At 50.1% G+C, this 27979-nt stretch overlaps 9 protein-coding genes across 9 annotated transcripts; 4 read left to right on the top strand and 5 right to left on the bottom strand.

The window, feature by feature from the left end:
* Positions 1–21: 21 nt before the first annotated feature.
* On the top strand, positions 22–1171 carry BO87DRAFT_375694 (HVSL domain-containing protein). Its single transcript, XM_025623111.1, has 3 exons — positions 22–302; positions 392–617; positions 698–1171. The coding sequence occupies exons 1-3, from the start codon at positions 53–55 to the stop codon at positions 1122–1124; spliced, it is 903 nt and encodes a 300-aa protein (XP_025480989.1). The 5' UTR covers positions 22–52; the 3' UTR covers positions 1125–1171.
* A 961-nt stretch (positions 1172–2132) lies between these two features.
* Positions 2133–2801, top strand: BO87DRAFT_424992 (uncharacterized protein; the record flags this gene model as incomplete). The annotated part of the gene is made up of 2 exons (XM_025627271.1): positions 2133–2165; positions 2250–2801. The coding sequence occupies 2 exons, from the start codon at positions 2133–2135 to the stop codon at positions 2799–2801; spliced, it is 585 nt and encodes a 194-aa protein (XP_025480988.1).
* Positions 2802–3318: 517 nt separating this feature from the next.
* On the bottom strand, positions 3319–5547 carry BO87DRAFT_332568 (putative MFS transporter). Its single transcript, XM_025620373.1, has 5 exons — positions 4915–5547; positions 4224–4838; positions 3940–4176; positions 3778–3861; positions 3319–3727 (listed from the first exon to the last, which is right to left on the bottom strand). The coding sequence occupies exons 1-5, from the start codon at positions 5066–5068 to the stop codon at positions 3558–3560; spliced, it is 1260 nt and encodes a 419-aa protein (XP_025480987.1). The 5' UTR covers positions 5069–5547; the 3' UTR covers positions 3319–3557.
* A 2346-nt stretch (positions 5548–7893) lies between these two features.
* BO87DRAFT_434189 (neutral amino acid permease) lies at positions 7894–10122 on the top strand (the record flags this gene model as incomplete). The annotated part of the gene is made up of 8 exons (XM_025627704.1): positions 7894–8084; positions 8138–8224; positions 8282–8613; positions 8667–8807; positions 8860–9074; positions 9123–9320; positions 9385–9528; positions 9576–10122. The coding sequence occupies 8 exons, from the start codon at positions 7894–7896 to the stop codon at positions 9657–9659; spliced, it is 1392 nt and encodes a 463-aa protein (XP_025480986.1). The 3' UTR covers positions 9660–10122.
* BO87DRAFT_458209 (acetyltransferase SAS4-like domain-containing protein) lies at positions 9803–12394 on the bottom strand. Its single transcript, XM_025628858.1, has 2 exons — positions 11473–12394; positions 9803–11409 (listed from the first exon to the last, which is right to left on the bottom strand). The coding sequence occupies exons 1-2, from the start codon at positions 12248–12250 to the stop codon at positions 10286–10288; spliced, it is 1902 nt and encodes a 633-aa protein (XP_025480985.1). The 5' UTR covers positions 12251–12394; the 3' UTR covers positions 9803–10285.
* A 438-nt stretch (positions 12395–12832) lies between these two features.
* BO87DRAFT_375687 (dihydrodipicolinate synthase family protein) lies at positions 12833–14193 on the top strand. The gene has a single exon (XM_025623110.1). The coding sequence runs from the start codon at positions 13077–13079 to the stop codon at positions 14013–14015; it is 939 nt and encodes a 312-aa protein (XP_025480984.1). The 5' UTR covers positions 12833–13076; the 3' UTR covers positions 14016–14193.
* Positions 14137–15985, bottom strand: BO87DRAFT_434186 (X-Pro dipeptidyl-peptidase C-terminal non-catalytic domain-containing protein; the record flags this gene model as incomplete). Its single annotated transcript, XM_025627703.1, has 3 exons — positions 14137–14679; positions 14733–15184; positions 15238–15985. The coding sequence occupies 3 exons, from the start codon at positions 15983–15985 to the stop codon at positions 14137–14139; spliced, it is 1743 nt and encodes a 580-aa protein (XP_025480983.1).
* Positions 15986–16511: 526 nt separating this feature from the next.
* Positions 16512–17598, bottom strand: BO87DRAFT_375685 (uncharacterized protein). Its single transcript, XM_025623109.1, has 2 exons — positions 16669–17598; positions 16512–16537 (listed from the first exon to the last, which is right to left on the bottom strand). Exon 1 carries the CDS (start codon positions 17353–17355, stop codon positions 16801–16803), a length of 555 nt encoding a protein of 184 aa, XP_025480982.1. The 5' UTR covers positions 17356–17598; the 3' UTR covers positions 16512–16537; positions 16669–16800.
* Positions 17599–22889: 5291 nt separating this feature from the next.
* On the bottom strand, positions 22890–23803 carry BO87DRAFT_375683 (uncharacterized protein). The gene has a single exon (XM_025623108.1). It carries the CDS (start codon positions 23446–23448, stop codon positions 23113–23115), a length of 336 nt encoding a protein of 111 aa, XP_025480981.1. The 5' UTR covers positions 23449–23803; the 3' UTR covers positions 22890–23112.
* Positions 23804–27979: the final 4176 nt, after the last annotated feature.

The raw sequence follows: 27979 nt of genomic DNA, 5'->3' as shown, positions 1-27979 counted from the left end.
CCACCAAATTCATCCTGGATGACCACTTCCAACCAATGTCCCTGACCCTGTAATGGCTTTGGTGCAATATTCTGAATCTGAATCCGAAGCAGAGAACGAGCCCCCTCAGCCCCCAGCAAAAAGGCCCCGTCAAGCCGCCAACAATCCATCTTCCTCACTCCCACCCTTACCAGCCGCTTTTCACGATCTCTATGCCTCCGGCACTCGTGTCAGCGTGACCGACGACCCCAGTCTCCACGGAGGCCGAAAAAGGGTCATTCCCCATGTTGAAGGGAACTGGCCGACCCACATCTACTTGGAGTGTATGTGTCATCCATCACCACCACCAGCATCCTCTGGCAGTAATTAGGTTCTCGAGAACGGAAATAACAACCGTATGACCAATCTACAGGGTATCCATCCAAAGATGAGCTTTCTATTCTTAGCGATGTCATAGCGCAGATCAAGGATAGGCTCGATGGAAGCACGATTCAGCTCCACAGCCTACTACATAGTGATCTTGGCGCGCAACTGCCCCTCCACATTAGTTTGTCTAGACCGGTCGTGCTACGGACAGAACAGCGACAGTCCTTCTTGGACATGTTTCAATCTCAGCTGAAAGAGTCGCAAATTCCAACGTAAGTAGCTGACTTGCTTATTTTCTTAGGACTATTATCTTCGTGATCGATCAATTCATCGTGCTGACAAGCTGTGCAAGGTTCAACGTCTCGACAAATAGCCTCGACTGTGTCTCAAATTACGAGAAGACGCGGTGGTTCTATGTCTTACGTGCGGAAAAGCCAGAAGAAGATAATTTGAATCGTCTTCTTCAGCTGTCTAATCGAGCCCTGGCGCGGTTTGAACAGCCTCCGCTATACGAGTCGTCGCAGGATGTGGCGGCTGTGCGGAAGTCAAATGGTGGTGGTACGACACTGCCACGGGTGTCGAGTGAGTCTGGCCAGTCTGGGGCTGATTACTCTCACTGCTTCCATATCTCGTTGGCATGGAGCTTGATGGGTCTGTCGTCTGCAGAGAGAGAGCTGATCGGAGGTGTGGATTTGCGTAAAGTACGTGAGTTGGGTGTGCGGTTTGATTGTGTCAAGGTGAAAATTGGCAATCATGTTTCTAGTATACCGCTGCAGTAGATGATGAAGTTTATTTAGACATAGAGTTGTACATAGAAGCATTTGCTGGGAATACTGTGGTTGGTTGGTGGGTGAACATTAGCGCTGACTCTTCCAGCAATACTTGTCTTCTAGTATACCATAGACCTGACCGGTTATTGGTTATATTCGATTCCAGGTTCATAATACGTATATTTACTAGAAACTAGGCACGGAATATCATCACCGGCCTATTACTCTGCGCAGTGTAACTCGGATATACATCGGCTATTCCCATACTACTAGATATCTCATGACAAATCCAATAAACACTAAAAGAGCATAACTTTGGCACAGACTATATTCAGTTGTGATCACTGCACCCCATGAGCAATACTGTAGCTTAAGCCGTGGGTCTGAAATGTCATTTTAACTCTACCTCACCGAACTCATATGCTTTACCTGGATCAACGTCAGCATAAACCTATTGACACCGCCAGAAAGTCCCTAAATTGAGAACCTCAAGCTACTCAGTATCTATACCAGCACCAAATAGACGCCATATACTGAAAATTACTATTTGATGATAGGCTTTGTCCGTCTGCTAAGCTAGTAACACTACTACTAGTAGTAGTAGTCACAAGAGACTGAATATATATTCCACGACGGTATGAATACCCAATCTGAACTTTATCCTCTCCAATTGCTCAATATAATCACCAAAACCTTTCAACTTTTGAACATTGTAACCAGAAACCCAAAGCACTCACTTGACCAACAATAATCTCATGATACTACCCCCCCTGTAAATTTCATACTGCGTAGATAGAAACAAACACACACACACCAGCATAACCACCCGTAACATTCATCCGTCCCATACAATACAATACATCCCGCCCACGCACGTCACAAACCCGCTAACCCGCCCACCACCAACACACGCGTAGCTTAGCTTACCTAGCTAGCTATCTTCTTCATCCTCAAATTCATCTTCAATCCTCTCCCCCCTCCCCTTAACCAACAAAAAATCATCCCACACCCTCCAAAATGTCCCTGATCACCCCACCACCCATTACCATGGTACGTTCTCGGCCCCTAGCCCATAACCCCTCGCCATTGTTTCCCCCCAGAAGAACCAAATGTGCAAATACCTAACCCCCACAGGAAGACCTCCACGCATTCCAAGCAAAACACTTCCCGGGGAGCGTCATCGCCCAGACACCACAGCCACAACCACAGTCACAATCACAAACACAACAAGTGACGAATACCAACCAGCCCGAAGAATACTACAACCCGGATGACGAAGAGTATGAATACTACGAAGAAGAAGAAGACCTAGGCTACTACCCCGACGGCGTGAAACGCACCCTCACGGACGAACAAATCCGCATATTCAGACATAGTGAGATCCATGCGTTGAGGAGGGAGAAAGAGTTGCGGGAGGAGGAGGAGGCGGATGCAGCAGCAGCAGCAGCAGCAGAGCGTGCCGTAGTTGCAGATGCGGACGCAAACGCAAGATCAAATGCAGCTGGTACAGAACAAGCGAGCAAGTCTCGGGTAGAAGGGGAAGAAGATGCGGATGTGAAGATGGATTATGGGGATGGGGATGGGGGTGCTTCTGCTTCGAATGCGAATTCGAAGGCGGCTTCGAAGGCGGCTTCTAGGCCTGTGCCGCAGTTTACGGGCAGGAGGATCATTTCGTATGATGATTGAGGTTGAGGTTGAGGTTGATCAGAGGATGAGAGTTAAGGTGGTTTTATGTGATTGCCTCATATTTATCTGCCTGCATGCCTGCCTGCATGCCTGCCTAGGTATATGTGCTGCGGTTAACCGTTCTGGTTTCTGCGCCCTGCTGGAGACACCGTCGACACATCTGTCTATCCGACATTCCAGGGTGCTCCAGTCACACGCATCAGCTGGTCTTTCTGACATGGTAAGTCTACTTTTCACTGTTTGTTTGCTTTCTTGCTATTCTGCTTCCCACATGATGAAAACATCGTATCAGTCATCCTTAGTCGGAGCGCCATACCATCTGCGGATGTGTAAGGCTATGTCGACTTAAATCTTCTCTCTGAGCTTACTTGTATTGCTGCTTGTTGGACTCGAATGTTATTCTATGTCCTGTTGCTAATTCTCTTATTGACTAGTGCTGTCTTTGGAAGCAAGAGCAAATGATGTGGCATTTTGATCATATGCATCGACGGTGCAAACACCCTGTAAATAGGGTACGATTTGCCATCTATGTTGTGGTCCAGACGCGCGCCTAGAGAGGGTGCTTGAACGATCAGCTTCGAAGTGAAAATGCTTCTCAACTTCATTGAGAACATGATACTCGTGATATTCATGGAAGCAGCATATCTTCATCGGTCCAAGGATCGAAATGTTATTTATCAGCATAGCAAAACTACCCATGCGTAGGTATAGCGCCGCATCTCAAATGTAGCGCCACTATGGCCTTTCTACATCTACTCAAACCGTGATTGGCCTCTGTCTAGGGACCAAGCACCAGAAAAAGGCAATTCCAATGAGCAGCCCCAGCATGATGGGCTGCAAAACCTGGACGCCAGCCTGGGAGGCCACCGCTCCCGTTAGGAAAGGGAATGCAGCGGACCCTGCCTGTCCAAGACTGGCAGTGAATCCTGTTGATGATCAGCATGAGCAAATCCACATTCAAATGCCAGCTACTTACCCATTGCTCCCACGTGAAGTTCTTTTGGGATGACCTTGGTGAGAAGATAGAGTCCAACTGGGTAGAAAGGACCGATAAAGAAACCTGGTACCAACTATTAGCAGTGTTCTTAACAGTGGCGTACCTTGTGTCTCGCAATGCGCTGGGATGGAGCATACTCACCCAGGAAACACACTGTGACTGCATTGATAGTGATGTCTGGCACCAACCAGAACAAAAGCTGCATCGCCACAGCCAACGCGGTATAAACGAACACCATGCGCCGTTCACCCAAGCGATGCGTGATATCCGCTAAAGCAACACGGCCCAAGGTAAAGCCGGTCCAGAAGCCGGACGCAATATATCCTACTTTGGTAGGGTCGCCATTTCTCACCGAAACAAGGAACTGCACAAGCCAACCTGAAATACGTCAGCAAGGAGCTGCCTCCAGTCGTGGAAGAACGTACCTCCAGCAGTCACCTCCGCGCCAACGTACAAAAAGAAGAAGCCGTTGAATATCCACACAGTCTTGTTTGACACTGTTTCTCGAAGCTCCTTGCCGGCCGTCTCCTTCGCATTGCTCACATTGGGACGGAAGAGCCCCTTTCTGAAGGTCCAGACCAGAGATGTGATGTTTAGTACGCCGAGCAACATGGTCACAAGGTAGTAGTGGTGCCAGACTGGCATTCTCGAGGCAATCGTATTGGCGATCAATGGAGCGAGAATGGTTCCGACGCCATACACGGCATGCAAAATGCCCAGCCACCGATGGGCGTCCTTGACAGTTATAGTGAACATGTTCATCTGGGCATCTTGGAAAGCTACGCCGCAACCAGTGAAGAAGAATGCTGCCACGAAGAGGGGGAAAGGCGGACTCCAGAACATCAAGGCATAGCCGAGACACTGAATGGTTGCTCCCAGGACCAGTGTACCGCCCGTTCCTATATGGGAACAGACATGAATATTGGCGAATGAGGCGACAACCCAACCCACAAAGTTGACTAGGTAGATGATGGACACCTGCAGAAGACCAACATCATAAGTTGGTTGTATGTACGGGATCAGAGGGCCCAATGCAGCATCTTTTATGGTCGGCCCATTCTACTGTCAGCTTCGGTTTGCTATCGCAAGCGAGTTACAGGGGGCGGGGCAATGTACCGTTCAGCCCGGCCATCAATGCGGCAAAGTTGGTACTGAGAATCTTGCTTTTAACATCTCCGACATCCTTGGGAAGTAGGAACGTAGACTCATCAGCCGGAGCGATTTCATCCTGAGCGTAGTTGCCATGTCCAGCTTCTCTGTGGTCGCCCATACTGTTGATTGACTGGATTGACAAGTCGCATTGAGAAGGACAGCCGCGCACTGGAGTAGCCAGTTACTTATATACGAGAGAGACACCGTAATCCTTGGCAGCAGCAACTAGCTCCACTGTCGCTTAGCTCTATAGCAGGTAATCGCGGCTACCTAATAAACCGACCCCAGTTGATGAGATGCTTGATGGTGGGGTAAACCCGAAGTTCCCCCGAGGTGTGGCAGCTTGCCTCTCTATCTGTCGGTGAGGAACACATGTGGATCTTGGGGTCTAGCCCACCACTCCAGATTGTGCTTGGTGACTCGCATCGTGCAGACCAGAGTCAAAACTGCAATGAGACTGGCGAGAGCCGAGTCAGGTGGCCGAGCGGGCAATTGGCGTCTTATTTTGCCGTTTTGGGAAGGTCTGCCAGCTGCTTACTCATGGTCTCCATACTGCTGGACGATTGGCGCCTGGAAGGACCTTCCTGGACTCAGGTTGGTTATCGGGGATTCGGGCCGAGGGAGCGTGGAAACGCTTGATGCTGAAATGTTGGTGAGTCCGCTATCGAGCTCTCAAGGTGATAAGGTATAGCCCAAACATAGTGGTGAACCTGGCTTAACACTACTGTTAGTCCATATTCATAACATATTATCAACGAAAAGTCACCTTCATCGCTTTGTCGAAGGAAACGAGTGAGGTGGGATAAGTCCTTCCAAACCCAGGTCAGAACACTGTATGGCAGCGAGGTTCAGAACTTGTCTTACCATGATGGGGACGAGAATATTGTTGCTGTTTCTATTATTTGGTCTTTCGTGCCAGATACGAATGTGCCGTAGATGCAATCTGGACAGTAGTTCGCAATCCGGGTCGTTTCGAGATAATGGCTGGCTGTTTCATGTTCCTGCAGAGAAGTATTAAAAATGGTCTTGGGGGAGAATGAATGCTCATTTGAGGGCATATGAAGCTGCAGTCGGGTTGCAAGCTGGTTTCAATGGTAGAGAAGAGCGGTGGAGAGCGGTTTGGACGGATGAATTTGTTGTGATGGTTCAATTGGAAGGTAGCCCTGTTCCATGGGGTCTTATCTGAACCTTCTAAGAGCTGCATGGCACCCTAAGCATGAGGATGATGAAGAGAAAGGGATGAGATTGTCACAAAGAGGTATGAGGGGAGATGATAGGTCCCAGAGACTAGTAGTTGAATAGTCGGAAAACATATTGCTGAAACAGGAAGTCACCCTTCAACGGGCCTAGCCTATGCAATATCATTCTTCATCAATTGAAACAAGTACTAGTAGTAGGGTCCTGGTACAGTAGCACACCCATAAATATCAACGTCTTCAGGTCGGTCGTCTATTTCAGTCTCAATAGGTACATCACAACAAGGGAGCTTGCTGTTTGATACTTTTGCTACTAACTACCATCCACCTCGTCCTTTTTGCAATAACACACATACATGAGCCAATCTACAGCGGCCTTTCAATTATAGTAGTAGTGTATACAAACCCCGCAATGTCAAGACATCTTGTCCGTAGCTAGCCGGGTTTCTAACAGAGCTACCCCGGATATTTTTTTTTGGCGAATACGGGGTAACGCTTAGAGGCGGGGATGGTACTTATGCCGTGTGGTCCCTGCATCCACGTACTTTTCCAGATCAGGGGATGGTCGACGCCCATTGGACACAAGGAAGCCAATTCTGGTAACTTCCTGGACTAGTAAATCAATTCTATGCCAGCCATGAGGGATAATACTTGTGGGGTGAGTGATAGTATTCCCCGCAAAGCAGGAATTGTACATGTAAGAGAAACTGAGGATATGAGTTTCCATGACCAATTGATTTAGAAAGCGTGATACCATTCCGCCTTTATCCGGATTCTCTGAGCACATTACTGATGACGAGCGGTATGCAATGGCGACCTGAGATGGATTCGGGGGGTGTAAAATGCCTCGTCTTGTTGAGAGCGGTTTATGTCATGTTGAGAACGTTCTTGAGCTCTTTTGAAGCTTAAGTAGCCAACATTAACTAAATTAATCATAGCAAGGTATCCCAATCCAGAAACAATGGCGGGTACCATGAACAAGTAAATAAGTAGTAAGTAGTAAAGTGGATGAGCAGCCCGTCGCATCCGTCCGATAAGCCAGTGTAACGTTGGATCTCCAACGAGGCTGACGGACCAACCAGAAGCCACCCTGGGACCGGCAGGGTTACACAGGAAGCCCCTCAAACAGGAAGTGGAAAGGCTGGGCATTCCTGGAATCGACTGAGGAATCCCTTTCCAATGCAGAATTACACTGCCATGTATCACTCTTATCACGAGCAATGCCACAATCATGCTTAATCAAGGCAGTGCCTGATGTTCTCTTGCCGGTGTTTCCCGGCATTGTGACACTTGAACTTGCAGCTCGGTTCTGGATGACCTCAAGGTAGGGATAGATTGATATCCGCGGAAGTTTAACTGTCAAATCATGGTGGATCGGATTCCTGCAGAATCGGGAAAGCCGTGGTTCACGGCAAGTGCAAGTCTGGGTTACGTCTTCGAGTGTCTCCACTGTATGCATGCGACATCCTGAACAACCCCCCTCCCCCAACGAGGCTGGCTGTTCGGAAGGTCGTGCGGCTCCATGGCAATAACGCAATTTCATTGCAATGTGCCTTTAACTCGGCTCCTCCAGGCAATCACTTTGTTTCCTCTCTCTTCCTTGTCCCGCAGCTTCTCTCCTTCCTCATAATTATAACGAGCAGGCTGAGGTCAACAGGGAGCCTGTCTCTTTCTCCATTGTACGGGCTCAAGTGCTACAACTCGAGCACTTCGTTCTGTACTCTGCTCGAGCAGTAACGCCGTCATCATGAGATCTTCAGAGATCTATCCGGCACCTCCCACGGTGGCCGACCAGGAGCTATGGGAAGAGAAGAAGGTGTCGACCGAACAGAGCTCTCTCGAAGTCGGAGAGAACAAAGACCTCGCTCTTCAGCAGACTCAAGACGCCTTTGGGAATGAAGAGTTTGCGGAGGTCAAGTACAAGGTCCTCAAGTGGTGGTATGCAAGCCATTGTACTACATATCTCAACATTGTTCCTGACGTCTATCTAGGCAATGCGGCCTGCTCATGGTGGCTGAAACAGTCTCCCTGGGGGTGCTGTCCTTGCCTGCTGCCGTTGCCGGCTTGGGTTTAGTCCCGTAGGTGCATGCGACCTCCTGTGAGGTATCATCTGTCACTGACATCACCACCTCCAGCTCGGTGATTATCCTGGTCTGCCTGGGTGGCCTGGCCACCTACACGGGCTATGTGATCGGCCAGTTCAAGTGGAGGTATCCGCACGTTTGCAACATGGCTGATGCGGGTGAGGTGCTTGCTGGCCGCTTTGGCCGTGAGCTGTTGGGATTTGCCCAGATCATCTTCCTCATCTTCATCATGGCCAGCCACCTGCTAACCTTCACGATTGCCATGAATGCCTTGACTGACCATGGCACGTGCTCCATCGTCTTTGGAGTGGTGGGCCTGGTTGTCTCTTTCGCGTGCTCGTTGCCGCGCACTCTGGAAAAGATGTCCTGGCTCTCGTTAATTTGTAAGAAATCTAAACTTGTAGTTATCGTGCAGAGCGACGCTGACTATAGCCAGCTTTCGTTAGCATCTTGTCATCTGTGTTCATCACAATGATCGGGGTGGGTATCTCACACCCTGGGAAGGTAATTGAAGCAACGGTCAGAACCGACCTAATCCACGGCTTCACCGCGGTGGCCAATATCGTCTTTGCATTTTGTTAGTATCCGCTGCCTAAGTCGCTTTGATTATCAAGCTAATCCTGTTATAGCTGGACATGCTGCATTCTTTAGCCTTGCAGCGGAATTGAAAAATCCAGCCGACTATCCCAAAGCCTTGATGCTGTTGCAGAGCGTCGATATGACCCTCTATCTCGTTGCAGCCGTCGTGATCTACTGCTATGGGGGATCCACAGTTACTTCTCCCGCACTGGGATCCGCCAGCACGGTTGTGTCCAAAGTTGCTTATGGCATTGCGCTTCCGACAGTATGTTGCAACTCCGTATAACAGTGCTGGTTTCTGACAACCATACAGATCATCATCGCCGGCGTTATCAACGGACATGTGTCTGCCAAGTCCGTCTATGTGCGTATCTTCCGTGGCACTGACCACATGCATAAGCGCACCTGGACTGCCGTGGGCTCTTGGACCGCAATTGTCCTAACACTGTGGGTGCTCGCCTGGATCATTGCGGAAGCGATTCCAGTGTTCAATAAATTGCTGAGCTTGGTTGTATGTCCTACACCCTGGTCCCAGTTGCACTTGTACAAGTCAAGGACAGTCTAACAATATGCAGACTGCGCTCTTCGCCAGTTGGTTCACTTTCGGCCTGAGCGCGATCTTCTGGTTCTACATGAACTCTGGACGATGGTTCTCGTCTCCGAAGAAATTCGCCCTTTCTGCTGTCAACTTGCTTGCTTTGGCAGTTGGATGTTGTCTGGTATGTATATCCTCCACTGATCCAGACCAGTCTACTCACATATACAGTGCGGTCTTGGGCTTTATGTCTCCGGAAAGGCCATCCACGACGATCCCCACCATGCCAGTTTCACCTGCATGAGTACTGTCTAATGTGTGATGAGGTTATGTCAATTGTCTGTTTGCTCGCGATAGATTGGGAATCTGGCGTTTGAAGGTCGACCTTGGTTACGATCGTTATGATGTCCTGGTATGAACAAGATGGAGTCTTGTATATAAACTTGTAAATACATTATGCGCATGATCGATATCGAGAAAAAGCATGACAAGCATGAGACTAACGCCAACCGACTCCAGTGTCTTGACCATGAACGTAACTCCAGTCCCACCATGCGCGAAAGCAAAGTACTAAATGCCGCAGATATAACACAGCAGACCATGCATCCGACTTGAAAGAGGACAAAACCTCCGGAAAGTAACCCTTAGAAACAGGAAGAGATGTAATGATAAGAATAGATGAATAAAATGGTATATGTAAACCGTCCACCGACAGAACTAAGAGACCCTAAGAGATAAAGTAAAGTAAAAGTATAGATAAGTAGAAGATAAAAGAAAATAGAAAAGAAAAGAGAATCGAAAGAATGAAACAACCCACTCTTCAACGCCATCCATACCGAACCAACCCAAACCAAACCAAACCCACACACTCCAGTAAATTCCCTCTTCATAAGTAGAAAGAAGGGAAGCAGAAAACCCGTAATTTAATGCAATCAAGCAATCTACACCGTCTCCCCGCGTCCACTTGCTCTCTTCATCCTTCGCCTCTTCCGTCGACACGAATCGATCGCCTCGGGCGTGAGAATCTCCGCAGGAAGCTCGAACTCGCGCTCCTCGATCTCGGGAATAGGTTGTCCGAAGGCTAAGCGGGTTCGACCTTTCCGGGCTGGTCCAGCGAGGGCTAGTTCGCGGAGATGGGGTTTCGAGTAGAAGGAGGTGAAGGGTTTGGTGGGTTCTGGGGGTTCTGGGGGTAATATTTCTGCTGGTGGTGGTGGTGGAGGAGGAGGGGGGGCTATGTTGGAGGCGGTGGCTTTGTGTTTGGTGGAGGATGAGGGTTTGGTTAGTTTCTTGCCCGTTGAGGTACTTGTGGTGGTAGGGTTTGTGGGGTTTGCTGTGGTTGTTGTAGTGGCGGATCTTGCTTCCTGGTGTAATTGTCTTGCTGCCCAGGCGTCGACGTCGTTGGGGTCTGGGGGATCTCCGCCACAGCTTTGGGCGTCGGATAACGGGGTGGTGCCGTCTTCTGCGTCGCCGTTGGTGGATGTGGCTGTTGTCTCTGGGGAGTGGTCCTTTTTGCTACTGCTAGCGGTGGTGGGTGGGACGGGCTCTTCTTCGGTTGGTTTGTCCTTTTCTGACTTGCGGCGCTTTTCTTCTTCCCTCCAGATTTTGAACTTCTGCAGGACGGCGGAGATCTCCCGGATGAAGTACGTGCGTTTGGACTCGAAGTGTTTGCGCTCCGGGTCGCTGATCAGTCCGGTGATTCCCATGACACGCAGCCAGTCGTGGCCTTGGAGGTCATCCAGGAGACGGTCTAAGTTTTGCTTTTCGTGCTGGGCGCGGTCGCGCTCGATGTTGCGCAGTTGCTTTTCTTGTCGCTCATTGCGCCGGTGCGGGCGGAAGTAGGTTTCTTCGCTGAGAGGGTCGGGAGAGGTTGTAGTGGAATCTTCGGCGGTGGGAGATATGGGTGGGGAGGTAGAAGGATCGGGAAGGGTGATTGATTCGCAGTTGTGGAGGTTCACGAGAGGGTTTCCAAAGGGTGTATCGGTATCAGAAATGGGATCGGAGGATGGTATGAGCGGTTCGGGGAGGTCGTCGAGGAGTTTGATGGTGGTATTTCCCGCAAGAAACTCTATGCAGGCCAATTTGTCAGCGGAACATTTTATTAATCAAGTATATTATTCTGCAGCCTTACCGGTCTTTGGCGGCTCCATACTGAGGAGCTCCTCATAGTTGGGAAAGTAGAGCGCCAGCTCGCTGCGCGCGCGGGAGCCACCATCGTGAGAGCGGAGGGAGCGCCGTTGCTCGCGCCCGGTAGAGGGCTGCTCGGTCGGAACTGTCGGCTGCTGTGGGGTCGCATCCGGGGCAGGCTGAGACGGTTTCGATGCTGTCGAGGCCGATGTAGGTTGCTGTATAGGCGTTGCAGCTGCCTCAGGCTCGGGGTCAGCGGCGGCAGTTGAGCGGCGCGGGCGACGGGCGGAAGAGGAGGCGGCGGTGGTGACGGCGGAGGGTGTCCCCGCCGGGGCGACCCTCCGCGAGACCGACGAGTTGGCCGTCGCGGAGGGGGAAATGGTATCTAATGGATCTGGCGATTCGCGACCGACAGGAAGGAAATATGATGTGATCGTGGGGGTGGAATCATTGCGGAGAATGCGACGGGGATTCGGTCGCGGAGTGGCCGGTGACGACGATGTGGGATTATTGCTGGCCAGCGGGCGGCGCGTCGAAGTCCGCCGGCGCAGGGGATGATGATGAGACGAGAGTTTGTAAGGTGTGGCAGCCGAGGAGGATGAGTTCTCCGTCGTGGTGGTGTCCAGCAGATCGGGGGAGCTCTTGCGACGACGCGATGACGATTGAGTCTGGAGACGAGCTCGCTTTGCTGGTGGCTCGGAGTCCGGCTGGTCGGGGGAATGGCCGTGGTGAGGATCTCGTCGCAGGGAGACACGGACAGGCATCAGGGTGGTGGAGGTCATTCGGGAGGATTGAGGGGGGAAGAGAGGAATTGAGACGTGGGGGGGGAAAGAGGTCAGGAGGGATGCGTGCACGGCATGTCAGGGCCAGTCGGGGGCGATTCGGAGGATTGAAGTTAGTAGGATGAAGCAACTCGAGAATCGCAGCTGCAGGTCTGGATGATGTTCCGGATTGGGGAGGAGGTGAAAGTTGTATCTTTACGGATACCGCAGGAGGTATGTCTCAGTACCTGACAGGACATGTGTTACCGTTATAGTGTACGATACCCTGTCACAACGATACCTCACTTGACTAGCATACATACATACATACATCTTTACTTATACATATTTACTTCTTCCTCTCCTTTCTCTTCAACTCTCACGGCATCAACTTCAATCTCATATCCATCCCGTTCACTCCTTTTTTTCGGGGCTCACTTTTCATTTCTCCGAGGAACCAATTCTCCGGCGCCTACCCCATTCCTCTACCATAATGTTACCCTGCACGACGTGGGGGTGGGAGCTACTCTGACTTGCCATAGGAGGGGATCTGCTGGAGAAGAGTGTGGGGTGCGTGGGGGTTTTTGGCTGGATTGTTTTCTGCTCGACGCTGTCTGGATGGAGTCAACCGGCTCAATGTCCGACTCTCTCCAAACTTGACTGGAACTGTTTCCCCTCTTAGCCACCCACTGGCTTTCTTTTCACTTTCTTATAACATGGCAACGACATCCTCATTGCTTTCCATCTATCCTCCTCCTTCTTCCCCCGCATTCTCCCCATCCACCACCACTCTCTATACTTCCACACCTACCCCAGATTGATCACCGACCCAATCACCACCTCCACAATGGCCATTACCCCCCGCCCCCTCAAACCCGGCATCTACGTCCCAACCGTGGCCTTCTTCACCTCTCCCAACGAAGACCTCGACCTCACCACCACCGCCCAACACGCCACCTACCTCGCCCAGTCCGGCGTGACCGGTCTAGTCGTGCAAGGCAGTAACGGCGAAGCCGTCCACCTCAGCCGTGAAGAACGCAACCTGATCACCTCCACCACCCGACAGGCACTCGACACCCACGCGCCCTCCGCCCCGCTCATCGTCGGCTGCGGCGCCGCCTCCACCCGCGAGACCATCCAACTGTGCCAAGACGCCGCCGCCTCCGGAGGCGACTATACCCTGATTCTCCCTCCCTCGTACTACAAATCCCTCCTCTCTCCCAAAGACCTCCTCGACCACTTCCGTCTCGTCGCCTCCGCCTCCCCCATCCCTATCCTGGTATACAACTTCCCCGGCGCCTCCTCGGGCCTGGACCTCTCCTCAGACGACATCCTCGCCTTGGCGGAACACCCCAACATCGTCGGCGTGAAGCTGACTTGTGGAAACACGGGTAAATTGGCGCGCATTGCTGCCGCCGCTGAACCGGGCTTCTTGACCTTTGGTGGCTCCGCGGATTTCACGCTCCAGACGCTGGTGGCAGGCGGTCATGGAGTGATTGGTGGCGTGGCTAATCTGATTCCGAGGTTGAGTGTGCGTGTGATGGAGCTGTATCAGGCTGGTCAGGTCGAGGAGGCTCAGAGGTTGCAGGCTATTGTGGCGCGTGCGGATTGGCAGGCGATTAAGGGTGGGTTTGTGGCCGTCAAGAGTGCCTTGCAGACGTACCGTGGATATGGAGCCTTGCCGAGACGGCCCTGTGTGGTGCCGTCGGAGGAGCAGGCGACGACGTGGAAGGATTCGTTTGCGGAGGCTATGGAGTTGGAAAGGCAGTTGGAGAAGCAGGCTTAGCTTTCACTTCTGTAACTACCTACCTACTTACTCTACCCTACTATACCAGGTTGATATACACGCAAACGCAATCAATATCCACCTCAAGAAACTCACTCCCACTTCTTCTACATACCATCATCTATACAACCGGCAACACCAAATAAGAATCAAACCCCTCCCCACAATGAACCTCATGCACCTGCTCCTCCCCCTCCCCTCCCGATCCCCCCTCCCCTTCCACCGGATGATCAAACTCCACCTCCGGATAACACAAATCACGCCCGGCGACCCTCAACATAATCCCCTCCCCAGCCCCAAACACCATCCCTATCGGCCACAACGTAATGTCAATCGGCACGATCTTTCCGGCGGGTATCATCTCCGCGCGGTCATGTCTATACACGATCTCGTGCTCCGTTGAGAGCGTCTCGTCGCGCGTGACGGCGTGTGAAGCGCGCAGGAACCCCTGCGGCCCGAGCGTCTTGGCGGTGTTGACGTTGGGAACGGCGTCGACGGGCACGGGACACGGGTAGTTGAGGTGTTCGAGGAGTTCGCCGGTCGTGGAGATCTTGCGGATTTGCACGATGATGTCCATGTCTGTGTGGTGGGGGGTGGAGAGCCATAGGTGGACGCGGGGGTACCCGGCTAACTGGGTGGGGGTGGGGAAGTGGAGGGTGAAGTCCTGTTGATTTGTTAGGAGGGTATGGGTAGGGGAGTGAGTGGGATGGAACGTACGGAAGTGCCCTGGCGGGCGGAATGAGTTGTTGAGGTGACTGTGTCTGGGAGAGAGGGTTGGAGGGTCTTGGTTGATGCGTTGAGGTAGAATTTCTTGAGCTCCTGGCGGGTTAATGGGTAGGTTTGCTCGGGGCGTTCGAGGATGGTGGGCACGGAGCTGCCTTCGAAGCCTAGGAGGGAGAGGCGCACGGGTGGTGTGCTTTCCCAGTCGTTGGGCGTGTTCTTGAGGTAGCGGCCGAAGAAACGAGAGAGGTCGTCGACCATCTCCGGTCGGTAGAGATCGTACCATTCTTGGTATGGGTGTACGCGGAGCCATTTGCGGGTGCTTTTGGCGGTGCGAAAGGTTTCGAAGGAGCCACGCGTGTGCAGCATTGAGGAGTAGGAGGCGAGGATGTAGAGGGGGTGTCGCCGATGCGTTCGGTGTGGATGCGTTTGCTTTGCCAGTAGGCGTCCTTGAAGGGTCGTTTGCTTAGCATGGCGGGCATGTTCTCGGCGGTTCCGTGACCGGCGAAGCCGGTGAGGATTAATTTGTGGAAAGCCTCGTTGTGCTTCATGCCACCGCGCATGGTTAGGTCTCGGTATAGGTCGGTGAAGCCTTCCCAGGGAGCGAGGGCTTTGAGGGCAGGATGCTCGAGTCGCGAGGCGAAGTTGACCTGTGCGATGGAGAGCCACGAGTTGCCTGCCATCCCGACGGAGCCATTGCACCACGGTTGTTTGGACAACCAGTCGATCGTGTCATAGATGTCTTCGGCTTCTTGTTGGCCCCAGAAGGTAATGTTGTCTTCGGAGTTGCCGGCGCCGCGGGCGTCGATGTTGATGATGGCGTAGCCGCGAGGCACCCATTCGGCGGGATCGGGGGCTTCGAACTTCTCATAACCTGAGGTCCGGCTCTTCTCGAGCCCAGCGCGGAATGGCGCCATGCTGTCGTAGCTCTGCGGACCGGTGCCTGTCTTGCCATAGGGACTCCATGGGATGATGGCTGGGACGGGGCTGGCGTCGGAGTCGACAGGACGAAAGATATCGGTGTATATCTTGATGCCGTCGCGGAGGGTAATGGCTATATCCTGCTCGAAGAGCACGTCTGTGTGGAATGCGCGATGGCCTGAAGATCGCACATGTCCTGCGGAAAGGACTGTCTTCTTGCCTGGGTGGAAGCCTTGATAATTGTAGGCAGGATGCTCCGCCGGTGGTGTGAGGGGGAACCATTCGAGGTCGGGAAAGGTAGCGCGAATCTTCTCTTCAGTGGTAGTCATGATGTTTGATTTGAACGAGGTCTAGGGTCTGAGTATTTGGTAGTATCTGGTGGTCTGCTAGCAGTTTATATGAAGCAGCGGATGGTGTCCATAGAGATCCCCGCATCCCCACTGCCGTTCCCCCACATTCGGGACGCATCACTATCGACGCATCATTCGAGTATATAGAGAGGTATGAGGTGATTGGTGTGGGAACTGCTTCATGGGTTTGAACGCGACCGACAACTGCCTGGCATTTGTCCAAAATCGAGTGGTAGAAGGACTGGCATTTGCCGAATTGCAGCCATTGTCCGAGCGATGACATCTATATTATCTGCCTCGGGAAGTGGGAAAGGCAAGTGGGAACACATCCACAGGCTCAGAACAAACTCTGAATGGATGAACAGCAGGGAAGAAGATGGAGAAAGAGAGCGCAAGAGTGGGGAAGTGCGGAGTTGATGGAGGACTGGCCTGGCTGGGGTCAAGTGACTTGCGCCTGTCTCAGCTGAATAACAAACATCCTTGAATTCAACATCTACCACAGCAAGTTGAACACCCTACTCCATACCCAAGGTATACAACTCCGGCACCTCCTCATCGTCCCCCATTTCCCTCTCACCCAAGAACGCCCGCACACCCACTCCCTCCTTCCAGCCCTGCATATCCACCGGCTCCTCCATCGAATTCACTGACGCCTGCCACAGTGCCCTCGCATCTCGACACTGATGCACCGCGCCCACCCCATCGATGTCGAAGATGGTCTTGCCGTGCCAGTCCTTGGTTTTCCGGGGCCGTTCGATCGTGTCATCTGCAGCACAGAGGATGCCCTATCATGGTCAGATTTGAGCAAAGCAGGGGGTAGACAAGTACAATGAACGAAAACCCACCTGAGCAATATAGTCAAAGCAATGCGCCCAATGTACCTTGTCATGCATCATGTTGCCCGAATGCGCCTGACTGGTTGAGTTGATTTTGTTCTCCGTCGTCTCGGGGAAGACAATCGCCCGCAGCACGATCAGACAGTGCAGTTGATGGAACATTGATATCCCCCAGCTGAGGAGTTTCTTCTCTTTCTTCTCGTCAGCGGTGAGATGGATACGGTCAGGCATTGTATGAGATAGGATGCCTCCGCCACCGGGCGGGAGGAGGATGGATTCCCATGTCTGGACTTCGTCCGAGTCGTTGACTGTCCGTTCGAGTTCAGGGCGCTCGTTGAAGACTCGACCGTGAGTCTGGTCTGGTAGGCTTAGGGACTGAGAGGGACATATGGGAGGGATGATATGTGGAAGAAAAGTGGGTGGTGTAAGGAGGAGGATGGTGATGGTGGTGAGAAAAAGGGTGGTGAGGATCAGCGAGATGAGACAGGGGGTATAAAGTGATGTCTTGGACATTTCATGGCATTTCTTGTTTTCTTTCTTCAGTACTCTAATGTAGAGAAGTGACCGGGGTATGGTGGTTTCATGATTCTTTTATCTGGGGGTCGTTCTTTATTGTTGCCGCATCGGGTATACAATGGTTCTTTATGGGATCCATGGTTGAGCTGTGTGAAAGCCATGGTTCGTAGCTAATTCACGAGTGTATTTAGACCTCCTTCGAAGTTGAATAGCCAGCTACATAGCTAACTAACTAGGATAGAATGTGCCCATCTTGGTGTTGCCCATATCAAACATGGATAGACACTATACTAACCACGGAGTACAGGGAGGAGATTCACATGACCAGCAATATCTGCACTAAACCAACACTAAATCTACACAGTGATAAGAAGCCAAACAGACATTCAAATCCCGGGGAGCTAGACTAGCTGCACCACAAGCACAGAGCAGAGAGTGACTACTAACTGTGACGACAAGTGGCAAAAACCGGGCAACCTGCAGAAGCAACTAATGCGAGCCTGATTGCTGCAAGGCATCCTGAGGGAATGGATACCTTGTCTGTTCGGAATGACGACAATTGGTGGAAGGCAGCTGTTTGTTACTCAGGATTCAGTATCCGTCCACACCATTATTCGTGTATCCATCTATCTATCTAACTGGTAATTGTACACATCTCATTCACAAACCTTACTTGCTCACAAACCAACCTCGATGAACATCAGTGTAAAAGTAAAGTTCACAACCTAACCAGTAACAAAGTTAACCCCATCTGCAGGTCCGTCAAGTCAATCAGTCAGTCAGGTTAGGTTTAAATCCGATACTTCCGAATACCAACCCAGCCAACCGGACTAACCGATTAGCATCATTGCAGCAGCAGAGCAGCAGCAGTAGCACCGCCTCCTATCCTGTCCAGGTAGGTGGTAAGTGTCTGGTACTCCTAGTATTCCCCTATCCCACAAAAGCCAACTAACTGACAAACTAAACGAGACTAAACCCAACCCCGGTGCAAAAACTACCTGCCTAATTTCCTCCCCGTCTTCCTCCTAGTTTCCGGTTGACTGGAATGGAATGGACTGGCGGGAAAGAAAAAAATGGGTGCTGGGATGGATGCCGGTGTCAATACCTGCCCTTTTCGGGCATAAATTACGGGGAAGGAGACAAAAAACATGGGCTCGGTTTGTTTTTTTGTTGTTCAGGTTCAGCCAGCCTCTTTCCATGTCCACCTCCCCGAATGGGTTTAGTCTCCCCTTCCTTGGGGGGATTCCCTATTCCCTAACTGGGATTCATACGTTAATTCCGTTCCCTTATGACGATAGCTATTTACTACTCTCTATTATTACTAGTTACTACTTTGTAGGTAAGTAATAGGTGAAAACGTAAATCGTCAATAATATTACTGGAAGGAATAGCTACTACTATTACTAGTGACTGTCTTATACGAACTGGCCAATCATGTACATAGTGTTGGTGTTTTTATTTCATTCATTGTTTTGTTTGTTTGTTCTTGTTGTTTTTCATGGTCAGGCCGAGATGGGACGGTTATTCATCAGTCACATCTATCTATCCTTGGGAATGGTAACTACTACTCACTTTTCTACTAGTATTATTCCTGCCAGTCTATCTATGTAGCTAGGTAACGACAACAAGTAGTATCTATCATTTGTCTATTACATACTTATTCACGGAGTAATAGATACATAGACAGATACTACTGTACACATATGATGATATTCAGGGGGATGAATTCGGTGATACTAGTAAGTACTCCCCGTTATCGGTGTTCGCCGTTTATTTCGATCGCGATTTCGTGCACGTGAGTAAAATATGTAACTACTACTACTTCTGATATGCTATTACTATCTCCTACTACGTACTGTACCTACATGCTTCAAGTGCCCGACAATGTACCTACCTACCTATTTGGTATCTGAGACCGAGATACCTAGTTAGTTGGTATCCCATCCCCTCCTGTAAGTACACAATCCCATCCATGACTCAGTTACTTACCCAATTCGTCATTCAATCAATCAAATCATATCCACTAGTCCCATTTATCCAGTACTACTCATAACTATATCGCCACATAATATATCTACACCATCACCAAGTTATACACTATGAACCACAATGCAACCAGTAGATCTTAGACTAGATCCTAGAGTAAACAGATCTAGGGATTTTAATCTTCATCCTTTCATCCTTCGTTTCGCGTCGAGTCACTCACGGAGTATCTTGGATGGGTTACATCCAAATTCGCCTCTCGGGCGGGGGGTTTTCATCGTCATTATCCAGCTAACTAATTAGTTAGTTAACTAACCTAGCTAGATAATTACTCAAGTAATGTTCGGGATATGGACCACATAACCGAGAGAGCAATTACATTGACTATTCTTTATTCATGTAGTGAAGGCAAATAAAGGCAACAAGGATAAAAGTCAAATAAATTATCCGATATTCTATTCTTAGTTGTTCCTGTGTTGCCCTTGCGGATGTAACACTTGGCAGTAGTAGATGCCTTCTTCCTCTTCTTCTTCTGCGGGTATAGCGGCAACCATACATGTGCATATATATATATCTATATGTATCGGTGAGTTTTAAAGGGAATGTTAAAGGGAATGAATCAAGGGATAGTTTTAGTTAATTCTACGATTGAGTCAATCGGGGGTTTGTTATATTTAGGTATGAATGCCGTTCGTATTATTGCGATTTTCTCTACGGTGTACGGAGTAGAAAGTATATACTATTTTCTAGAACTTAGTTGATGATGTACCATGATGCTAACGCGTTATGGTTATGTTTATTGTGAAGGCAACTAGTTCCTTACTTATTACTCATACCTACTACTTACTACTGAGTAAATAGTATGCTGTGGGAATAAGTAATCTCGCTTCTAGTAATCGTACTTTGTACGTGTCCTCACTTAGCTCCTCCTAATGTATCGTCTAAGCGATTCGTTTCATTGTTTACTATCTATCTTAAACGACTATCCTTTTCAGCTGAGCTACCAGTCTAGACGTCTAGCCTAGCCTCGTGGCTTGTTTTGACAGCTGCATGGCGGAGAAGGTTTCCCTTAACTCCAACTAACTGACAAGAAAAATAGGCATCGTTAACGGAAACTCTCCTCCGCAACTATGTTCAATAGACAGCATCCACCGGATCCATTGTGGCAAAATACGGCCCCAGACCCAGAATGTTTTCTAGTACGGATAGATGTCAAAGGTTGGTGATCCTTCCGTTAACGATGTAGTCGGGGTCCCATAAGTATGATGGTGGTACCTTTGGGGGTCTATCCGTTGTTTCAAGTATGGATAGACATGTTGGGAAATCAGCTTCCGGGTGTCCTCCCGTCGTAACCGCTACTAGTCAATTTCTTTCTTTGCCTTAGGATTTATTCTGTTCTGCCTCCTGTCGTAAGGGGGACGGTAGTCGTCTAGGTAAGGGGGAGAGGGGATGCCACGATGTCTCCAACTGTCGGGCAAGGCCTGGACTGGGCGATGAAGATCGCGCCCCCGACTACTGGAAAGTTTTTCAACGCACTGTCATAGGTCAAAGACAACTAAGTAGTTGAAGTGTCTGCTTTGTAACGGGGTAAGTGCTTCCGGAGGAGCAGATCCATGCATCATCAATCGAAGCGACTAGACTACTACCTTATTCAGTCGGACAAGGCAAGTCCGTTATGATATATGCAGTTTTAGTCCCGCAAGGCACTCGCTTCAGGAGAGACATTATTCATCGGACATGCCGACACTATTGCTTGACGTCTGGGGCGCGGCGCTGCAGATCTCTGTGCTTTATCACGACCGTCCCGAGTTTCCGTCAAAGACTGTGCACACCCACACACTAGACACGGCGGCGGGTGACACCGCCTCATGTGCACTCGGCGCTAAAAAGAAAAAAAATTCTTTGGTGCCAGAGTCTCGGGGTTTGAAGGCGCCCATGCTTGCTGTCATAGGCTTGTGAACGGGGCAAATCGCATCCCTAGCCCATGGGCTTAGCCACATGGACTATCCCAAAGCAGGTTGCAATTCACCCACTTAGCTCGGGCCCATCGTGTGCCCCAGCCACATTCTCATCCGGCGTCAGGCACACGGGGTCCATCTCGGGGACCGTCAGGACGGTCCTGTTTTTTTTTTCTTCTGTTTTGTTTTCCTTTCAATGGACTCGGTATGGTATAGTAAATAGCTGCATGCAGGTTGACATGCCGAGTCATGTTTGTGGGTATCGGAGTGCTGAGTTGCGGTCCTGTCGAGCCCTAATGGGCACAATGCGCTAATCATTGCCGCTCATTCTCATGCGGGGGGTAGCCGTTCTACGTAGTACTGGGTGGTGGTCAACCCCTCAGGTCTTTCCGATCTCGCTCTGCCACCTGGAGGAGGCAGGTACCTACCTACACGATGCATAGAGAGAATAAGGCATAATAGGAAGACATGATAGGCAGCTCATGATGAATGCATGTGATGTACCAATCCCGTATCTTCATTGCGCATCGTGATTGACCGAAAATGCATCACCCTAAGCAGGGGTGCGCAAATCAGAGAGGAATAATGGAAAAATGGCTGTCTCGGAACAAACGCGGAGCATCCAATGACCGCCAAAAGTAAGGACCCTCCCTAACCGTAGTAGCGGAACAGAAGTGCGAGCCAGAATGGGGGCCACTATCTCTGCTGGAGTGGGTGGGAAGCAGTCGTCGACTCAAGGGTCCGGACCTGGAAAAAATTTCTGAATTGCTTCCTCGCGCCTATGTCGCAGGACCTCCTGAATCCGGAGAAGGCTTCCGACCGACTGTAGAAGGAGAGAACTAAAACTCGAACTAAGACAACACAAGTCTGTGGTGGGGATTAAGCAGTATGATGGATTGCATCGCTCAGACTGCCAGGCCTGTAGTCGACCACTTCAGGAAGACATGCCCGGTCGGAACCTAATCTGGCGAATGCCCCGAGCGACTATTAAGTCAGTGCATTTGATCAGCGACTGACCCAAGATCTTGTCCCGCGGGATCTGGTTTAGTGTCGATTCAAATTGATTATTACCCGGATCTCCGAGTGAGCGAGTGTCTTTGCGCTCAAATTTGAGCCAGTTCTGGTCTTGCCGGATACGCGGTATCTACAGTTTGGTATGGTAACCATGCATCCATCCGTGGATTCACTGTGATCGACAACAAAGTCCCCAAGGGTATGGTGCAACCGTCAAGTGGCTGCCATGTCCGTGGATGATCATGGGTCGCAGGGATCGGTCCCTCCTCTGCATGACTCCAAGCAGAATCCGGAAGGACCTGATGAAAGTAGTATGTAGATGACATCCGCCCAGATAGGTAGTCAGTTGTGATGTCCAACAGCATCCATTCCCCTCTCTATCCAAGGCAGTCCAACCCCTCTTCCGTGTAACCTCGAGTGAAGCAGGTGAAAAACCGAGTAGCTATTCACCAAGTTGATTGGCTCCTTCAGCCGGATAAGTGAGTAATAATAAAACCTTGATTAGCTTCCAGGTGCAACTTGTCTGCATGGCGAGTGTTACATGGGTTTCGCGTGTGCAGGTTACACCCCAAGACAAACAATGATCAATCAACCACTCACATCTGGGTAAACTTTCCGTGACTGCGAGGGGAAGTAACACGTCGTGTCTCTCTTTCTCTCTCTCTCTGCCCGACCTCCCAAGCCAGGGACTCGATTTTCGACATATCCTGACTGGGTAACACCGAGAGGAAGCTAGTTGTCAGACGATGACCAGGTTCGTCGACACTGATCGGCACAAGTTTGCTAGGATGAGAGGGGGTCAGTGAGGAGTTATTGGCTTATGTCTGGTCTGTGCATACGACTCCTGCTGGGTGTTTGGACGACATGAGTGAATCGCGGGGTCTTCTGCCATGCATGAAGAGCGATGGTCGCCGAAAGGATCCCGAGTACAAGGCCATTCTCTCGTCCTCTCACCCCCCTCCGCCCCCTTGTCTGGCACCGATGGCTTACTGAGCGGCTTGCAGATATCGACCTTAGCTGCAGAAAGTGCGAAGCCATGTAAGCCATCCCAGATCGACATGACACCAGTCTCGTCGAAGGAACAGAGCGATCGGAAGGATGCTATGGATATTAGCAGACGGCAATGGCGGTACATCCTAAGAATTCATGATTCGTGACAGCTCCACTGGCGACAGCAGAGACAGGGTCAGGGACAGACCAGCAGGAAGTTGACCCGACAACTTGTCACAAGGAGGGGTAGCCATACCCACAGCCAGCAGAATCACGATCCAGAACCCAACTTGAAGTTCCTTTCTCTGAATATTGTTTTTGTTCGTAATTTCCAGGATCGACGCAGGGGGAATCCGTGTGTCAGCCAGCGTGTGGAATCCACGTACTGCCTCAAGCGTGACCCAACTCCTGATTAGTTTCAGTCTATAGACCTGGAGGTTAAGTCAGTGACAGGTTGCATAAATCCCAGGATAACTCGTATCGGAGGGCGGATATCCGATTAGTGCCCCCCTGGGACAGGAAATATGGAGGGAGAGCAAGTGCGTAATGTGGAGAGAGTCAGTCATCCAAAGGAAGGTCTGGGCCAGACAGCCAGACCACCCATCTCCTCCATCCTCCCCGACCCAAAAAACACACACCCAGAAGATGGAGTGGAGCAAAAATCCATCCAAAGTACAAAGTACCAAACTAACTTAGTCCTCTGTTCATTAATTAATCAGGCACCTCATGTCAACTTCAATCCCGACACAAAATACTACATCGTAAGACCTCCACGTACCTAACCTTCCCAAAGCGGTATATAGTCGTGCCAATCAGCAAGAAGAATCTCGCTTATGCATTTAGCACTTAAGTAATTAATTACCAAGTTAGGTATCTAGTATTATTTAGTAAATTCCCAACAAATCTGTTAGCTGTCAATCATAATTCCTAAACGATGCAGGTTAATATATTCAAGCAATATAGATTGATTAAGTGGCCCATCCAAGGTGCACCATTAGGGTCGTGAATTCGCCATGCCAAGTACTACGCTAATTTCTTTCCCCGGCCTCCCCGGGACCGTAGTACGGGCACTAGATCTACTAGTTCGCATGCCGAGAAGCTACTTACTTACCTTTTCCCCCCTTGGACTGGGGCACTGGAGATTGGTCGTGGATTTCCGTTGGTCCTTCCTTTATGGCCCCCAGGATAGGGGGGGGGTTGACTGGTGAGGGGATGTAGACTAAGTTCTAATGGACGGAGGGAAGTCGTCAGGGGAACGTGAAGTACTACTATACTATCTGTCTATCTACCTATCTATCTGATTAGTCAGGTCTGGATGATAGGTGAATAGTCACCACCTTACTCAGTATTACTGAGTCATTTAATATACCGGGGTCTTCCCGTGCGAGCAAGGGTCAGGGGTGATTTGGAATAACTAGCAGGTAGGCCGACATACCCCCAGAAAATACTCGTTTATTTAATCTATTTAGCTTGATTGACATACATTGTTGCCGACAAGACTATCCACAACACCCGGGCGCTTATCAATCCGTGGGTGTGCGGAGAAGTAGGAAGAAAAAGAGAGAAGGAAAAACAGCTGAGTAAATCAGGACAGACCCGTTATCATTCCTACTCCCCAAGAAAATCAATAGAGTAAAACTAGTAGCTGGTAGCTTCCCAACGGCTTGATAAACAGGAGTGCTGCAAGCGCTTACTTCTGGTTCGTAAGATACCCACGCGAGTGTCCGATGCTCGGGACGGGAAAAAAGAAGAGAAAAGGAAAAAGAAAAGAAAACCAGGTAAGAGTAATAATTCCGGTGATGGCTTCACCATCCCTGGTCATCCCCCAAAATAGCAGTCCTATGGAAGCATCGAATTTGTTTCAAGTTGGTTTCATGGGCGGCAAGAATGTTGTTCTGGAAGCCTTTTTCCTGATCTCCTACTGGCGACCGCAGGCAAAGACAGTGCCAGGGGTTAGAATCCCAGCGCTTATGTTTGGGCGAATGCAAGCGCCAGCACACAAAGTAGTGCATGCAGCTAAGCAGGACTAGTCCCAACAACATAAAAATATCCACAAAGCGCTGACATTGCTCGACAGTTGCTAATCAATTAGCTGCTGTCTATCTATAGTCTAGTAATGTCTAGCATCAGACAGTCGGGCGCTTGTTTGGAACTGCGACAGAATACCCTGGGTTTCTTAGTGCGCCGCCACGAGACGAGGCCATGGAAGATATTAATGGAATCCTTTGTGTTACTTACTTTACTTGACCAAGCACGATGGCGGGCGAGGGATGCTTCCTTGCATCCCACGCAACGCCGAGGTAATTTAGACATTCGTAAAATTTGGGGCCAAAATTCTAGCCATCCCATAGTTAATCCACAGTAATGGTCCATCAGTTATCTGTCGTCGCGACAACAACGATGGGGCGCCCCCTGGAAAAATTGGCACCTGCCAGCTGGGACCCGACACAAACTGACATGCGAAACAGTCTCTCTGAAAAGTGGGGTGCAGTGGAGACTCGGCCACGATCCGTCGGAACGCCATGATGGATGTGTCACTTCCGTATCCAAAGTGTACTATACCAGCCAGAATGCGTCCAGGATGATTCTCATCAAGAGAATCGGCTTCTAAACTTAGTGCTGCAATTGATGAAAAGATCCGAGACTTCTTGCGTACCTTACAGGCGCACTGTGTTGTTTCTAATTCTGTATGCCTGCAGCAGCATCCGGAGATATCGGATGCTGTGGATAAGATAGTGGTCTAGTAGTACTGAGTGTTAGCCGTGTTGGTCCTATTGTGCTTCGTGATTGGTGTGGCTCATGTGGGCGCTTAAGACACTTTACTTGACGGGGAGCGTCCCATCCTAAGAATAGCCCACTCCAGGTCTTTTCACCACCAAATAATGTGGTCAGGTTGATATCTTTCATTTAGTGGCCGGCCGATCATTTCCTCGATGAGTCGGATACCAATCATTTCCCCTTGGCGATAGAAGAAATTTCCCTTTCGTACTTGTGTGTTTTGGGTATGAAACATGGAAGCAGGGATTTAAGTATTTCCTCCGCTGAGTTGACATTCTGGGCGCACCCGAAATAAGGCTTAGCGAACCCCTCATTGTCAATCCTTGGGAATGTCTGGGATTACCTGTCATTTTAAGTTTCTGATGATCAGGGATGCTCCTTGAATGACAGTTTGGCACGAAAATGTTCCAGGCTGTTTTCGCCGACTACTTGTGCTGGTACAGTTATTTTGAGCTAGCTGCAAGATACTGAAATAAGAAATAAGCCGTTGGTGTCAGCAAGACTGAAAAAAGAAAAAAAAGAAAAAAAGAAAAAGCGTGGGCGATGGCCCTTCCCTGCCGCACCGAGAGAGCGTCTCCAGAATAAGGGACCGTCAGCATGGTAAAGTTTTGAAATCTCATCTGGATCAATTAAGTTACACGCATCAGCATATTTACGTGGTCTGCCACGTGCGGATACTTTGGGTGGGATTCGGGTGTCGTATTACCATCGTGTACGGAAAGGCTCAGTACGTGAAGCCCCTGAGTGCACGTCCATGTCAGCTTCATTGAAATTCCTGAGTAAAGCGGGATTACTTGTCATCTGTCGACGCCCCAAAAGAAATGGAGCTCGCTTCTCTGTTTCAAGCAAATGGTGTCTCTTATCACACATAAGGTCATATAATAAGTTGTGGGTCAGTTCAGATTATTAGGATTTTGGAGGCACACAACCGGAGTAAGATTCCCTACCCATATTATTACTGTAGGGAATTGATAGAGCCCAGACCAGTAGTGCATGCTAGTACCCAAGGTTAGGTAGAAGTCACAGGATTTTGGAACATCTAGAATACCCTGTCAGCACACCAGTGAAACGAAGCCACGATGTTGGGACGTCCAGAAAAGTGAGGGGTGGAAGAGAAAGGAGGAAAAGGAAGCAAAACATGCCCCACCAGAGAGGCATCTGTCGCTGTGCAACAATATTGGGGCTGGTTATCAACACATTCTAGAACTCCGTGACGTGGTGCACTGTGTTACTTCATATTATCGTAGTGGAATAGTTTTTACCGCGACCAGCCACGGAGCTGATCCGTCGCACATAGATGAGCCAAACTTAGCAACATTGATCCGGGAACCTCGTCGCCAAACATTTTCGGCTATCGGTCATTTCTACCATGTGCGACGACATTCTGACCAAGACGAGACAACATGTGGATAACCTATGACATAGGGAGAGAGCCACATTACAGGATGGATGCCACAGCGCGACCCGAGGGAGCGGTGAAAAAGAGGAGCAAAGTGCTGCGCCTCACTTCGATCAGTCCTCATCGCGGCATTAGCGCACGGGGATCTTCCAATGGAAAGTGCGGTAAGATCCGCCCGGTGACACACGATGGAAAAGTATTAACTATTAAGATGTGGCTCAACAAAACATGTGGCGCTAAGGTCGGGTCGGGAACTCCGTCCTCACCGACTTAGCGTCTCTTCTTTTTGCGCCCCCCTTCGGAGAAGAGCGTCGGGTGTGTGCGTTCGTCACTGGTTTTCAAATTCTTCGAACCCAACCGCTTGCATTCTACATCTGCATACTGCGCCAAACCCGCTTCTGTGGCTTGATGACAAGGGGGATAAAGTCCATTGCCTTGTAGATTGTCAAGTTCGAAGCGTTTTGCAGACCAAGTGTCCCCTAGGCCCACAATATCTTGT

The sequence above is a fragment of the Aspergillus neoniger genome (genome assembly GCF_003184625.1).
Source record: "Aspergillus neoniger CBS 115656 unplaced genomic scaffold BO87scaffold_12, whole genome shotgun sequence".
Classification (NCBI taxonomy): Eukaryota; Fungi; Ascomycota; class Eurotiomycetes; order Eurotiales; family Aspergillaceae; genus Aspergillus; species Aspergillus neoniger.
This window is presented reverse-complemented; position numbering and strand designations above follow the sequence as displayed.

Coding starts and splice junctions, on each gene's coding strand:
- BO87DRAFT_375694 (XM_025623111.1), top strand. CDS start 53: ATGGCTTTGGTGCAATATTCTGAATCTGAATCCGAAGCAGAGAACGAG. Junction 303..391: donor GACCCACATCTACTTGGAGT/GTATGTGTCATC, acceptor ACCAATCTACAG/GGTATCCATCCAAAGATGAG. Junction 618..697: donor AAAGAGTCGCAAATTCCAAC/GTAAGTAGCTGA, acceptor AAGCTGTGCAAG/GTTCAACGTCTCGACAAATA.
- BO87DRAFT_332568 (XM_025620373.1), bottom strand. CDS start 5,068: ATGGGCGACCACAGAGAAGCTGGACATGGCAACTACGCTCAGGATGAA. Junction 4,177..4,223: donor CGCGGAGGTGACTGCTGGAG/GTACGTTCTTCC, acceptor GACGTATTTCAG/GTTGGCTTGTGCAGTTCCTT. Junction 3,862..3,939: donor AGTCACAGTGTGTTTCCTGG/GTGAGTATGCTC, acceptor AGTTGGTACCAG/GTTTCTTTATCGGTCCTTTC.
- BO87DRAFT_458209 (XM_025628858.1), bottom strand. CDS start 12,250: ATGACCTCCACCACCCTGATGCCTGTCCGTGTCTCCCTGCGACGAGAT. Junction 11,410..11,472: donor TATGGAGCCGCCAAAGACCG/GTAAGGCTGCAG, acceptor TGGCCTGCATAG/AGTTTCTTGCGGGAAATACC.
- BO87DRAFT_375687 (XM_025623110.1), top strand. CDS start 13,077: ATGGCCATTACCCCCCGCCCCCTCAAACCCGGCATCTACGTCCCAACC.
- BO87DRAFT_375685 (XM_025623109.1), bottom strand. CDS start 17,355: ATGTCCAAGACATCACTTTATACCCCCTGTCTCATCTCGCTGATCCTC.
- BO87DRAFT_375683 (XM_025623108.1), bottom strand. CDS start 23,448: ATGTACCGCCATTGCCGTCTGCTAATATCCATAGCATCCTTCCGATCG.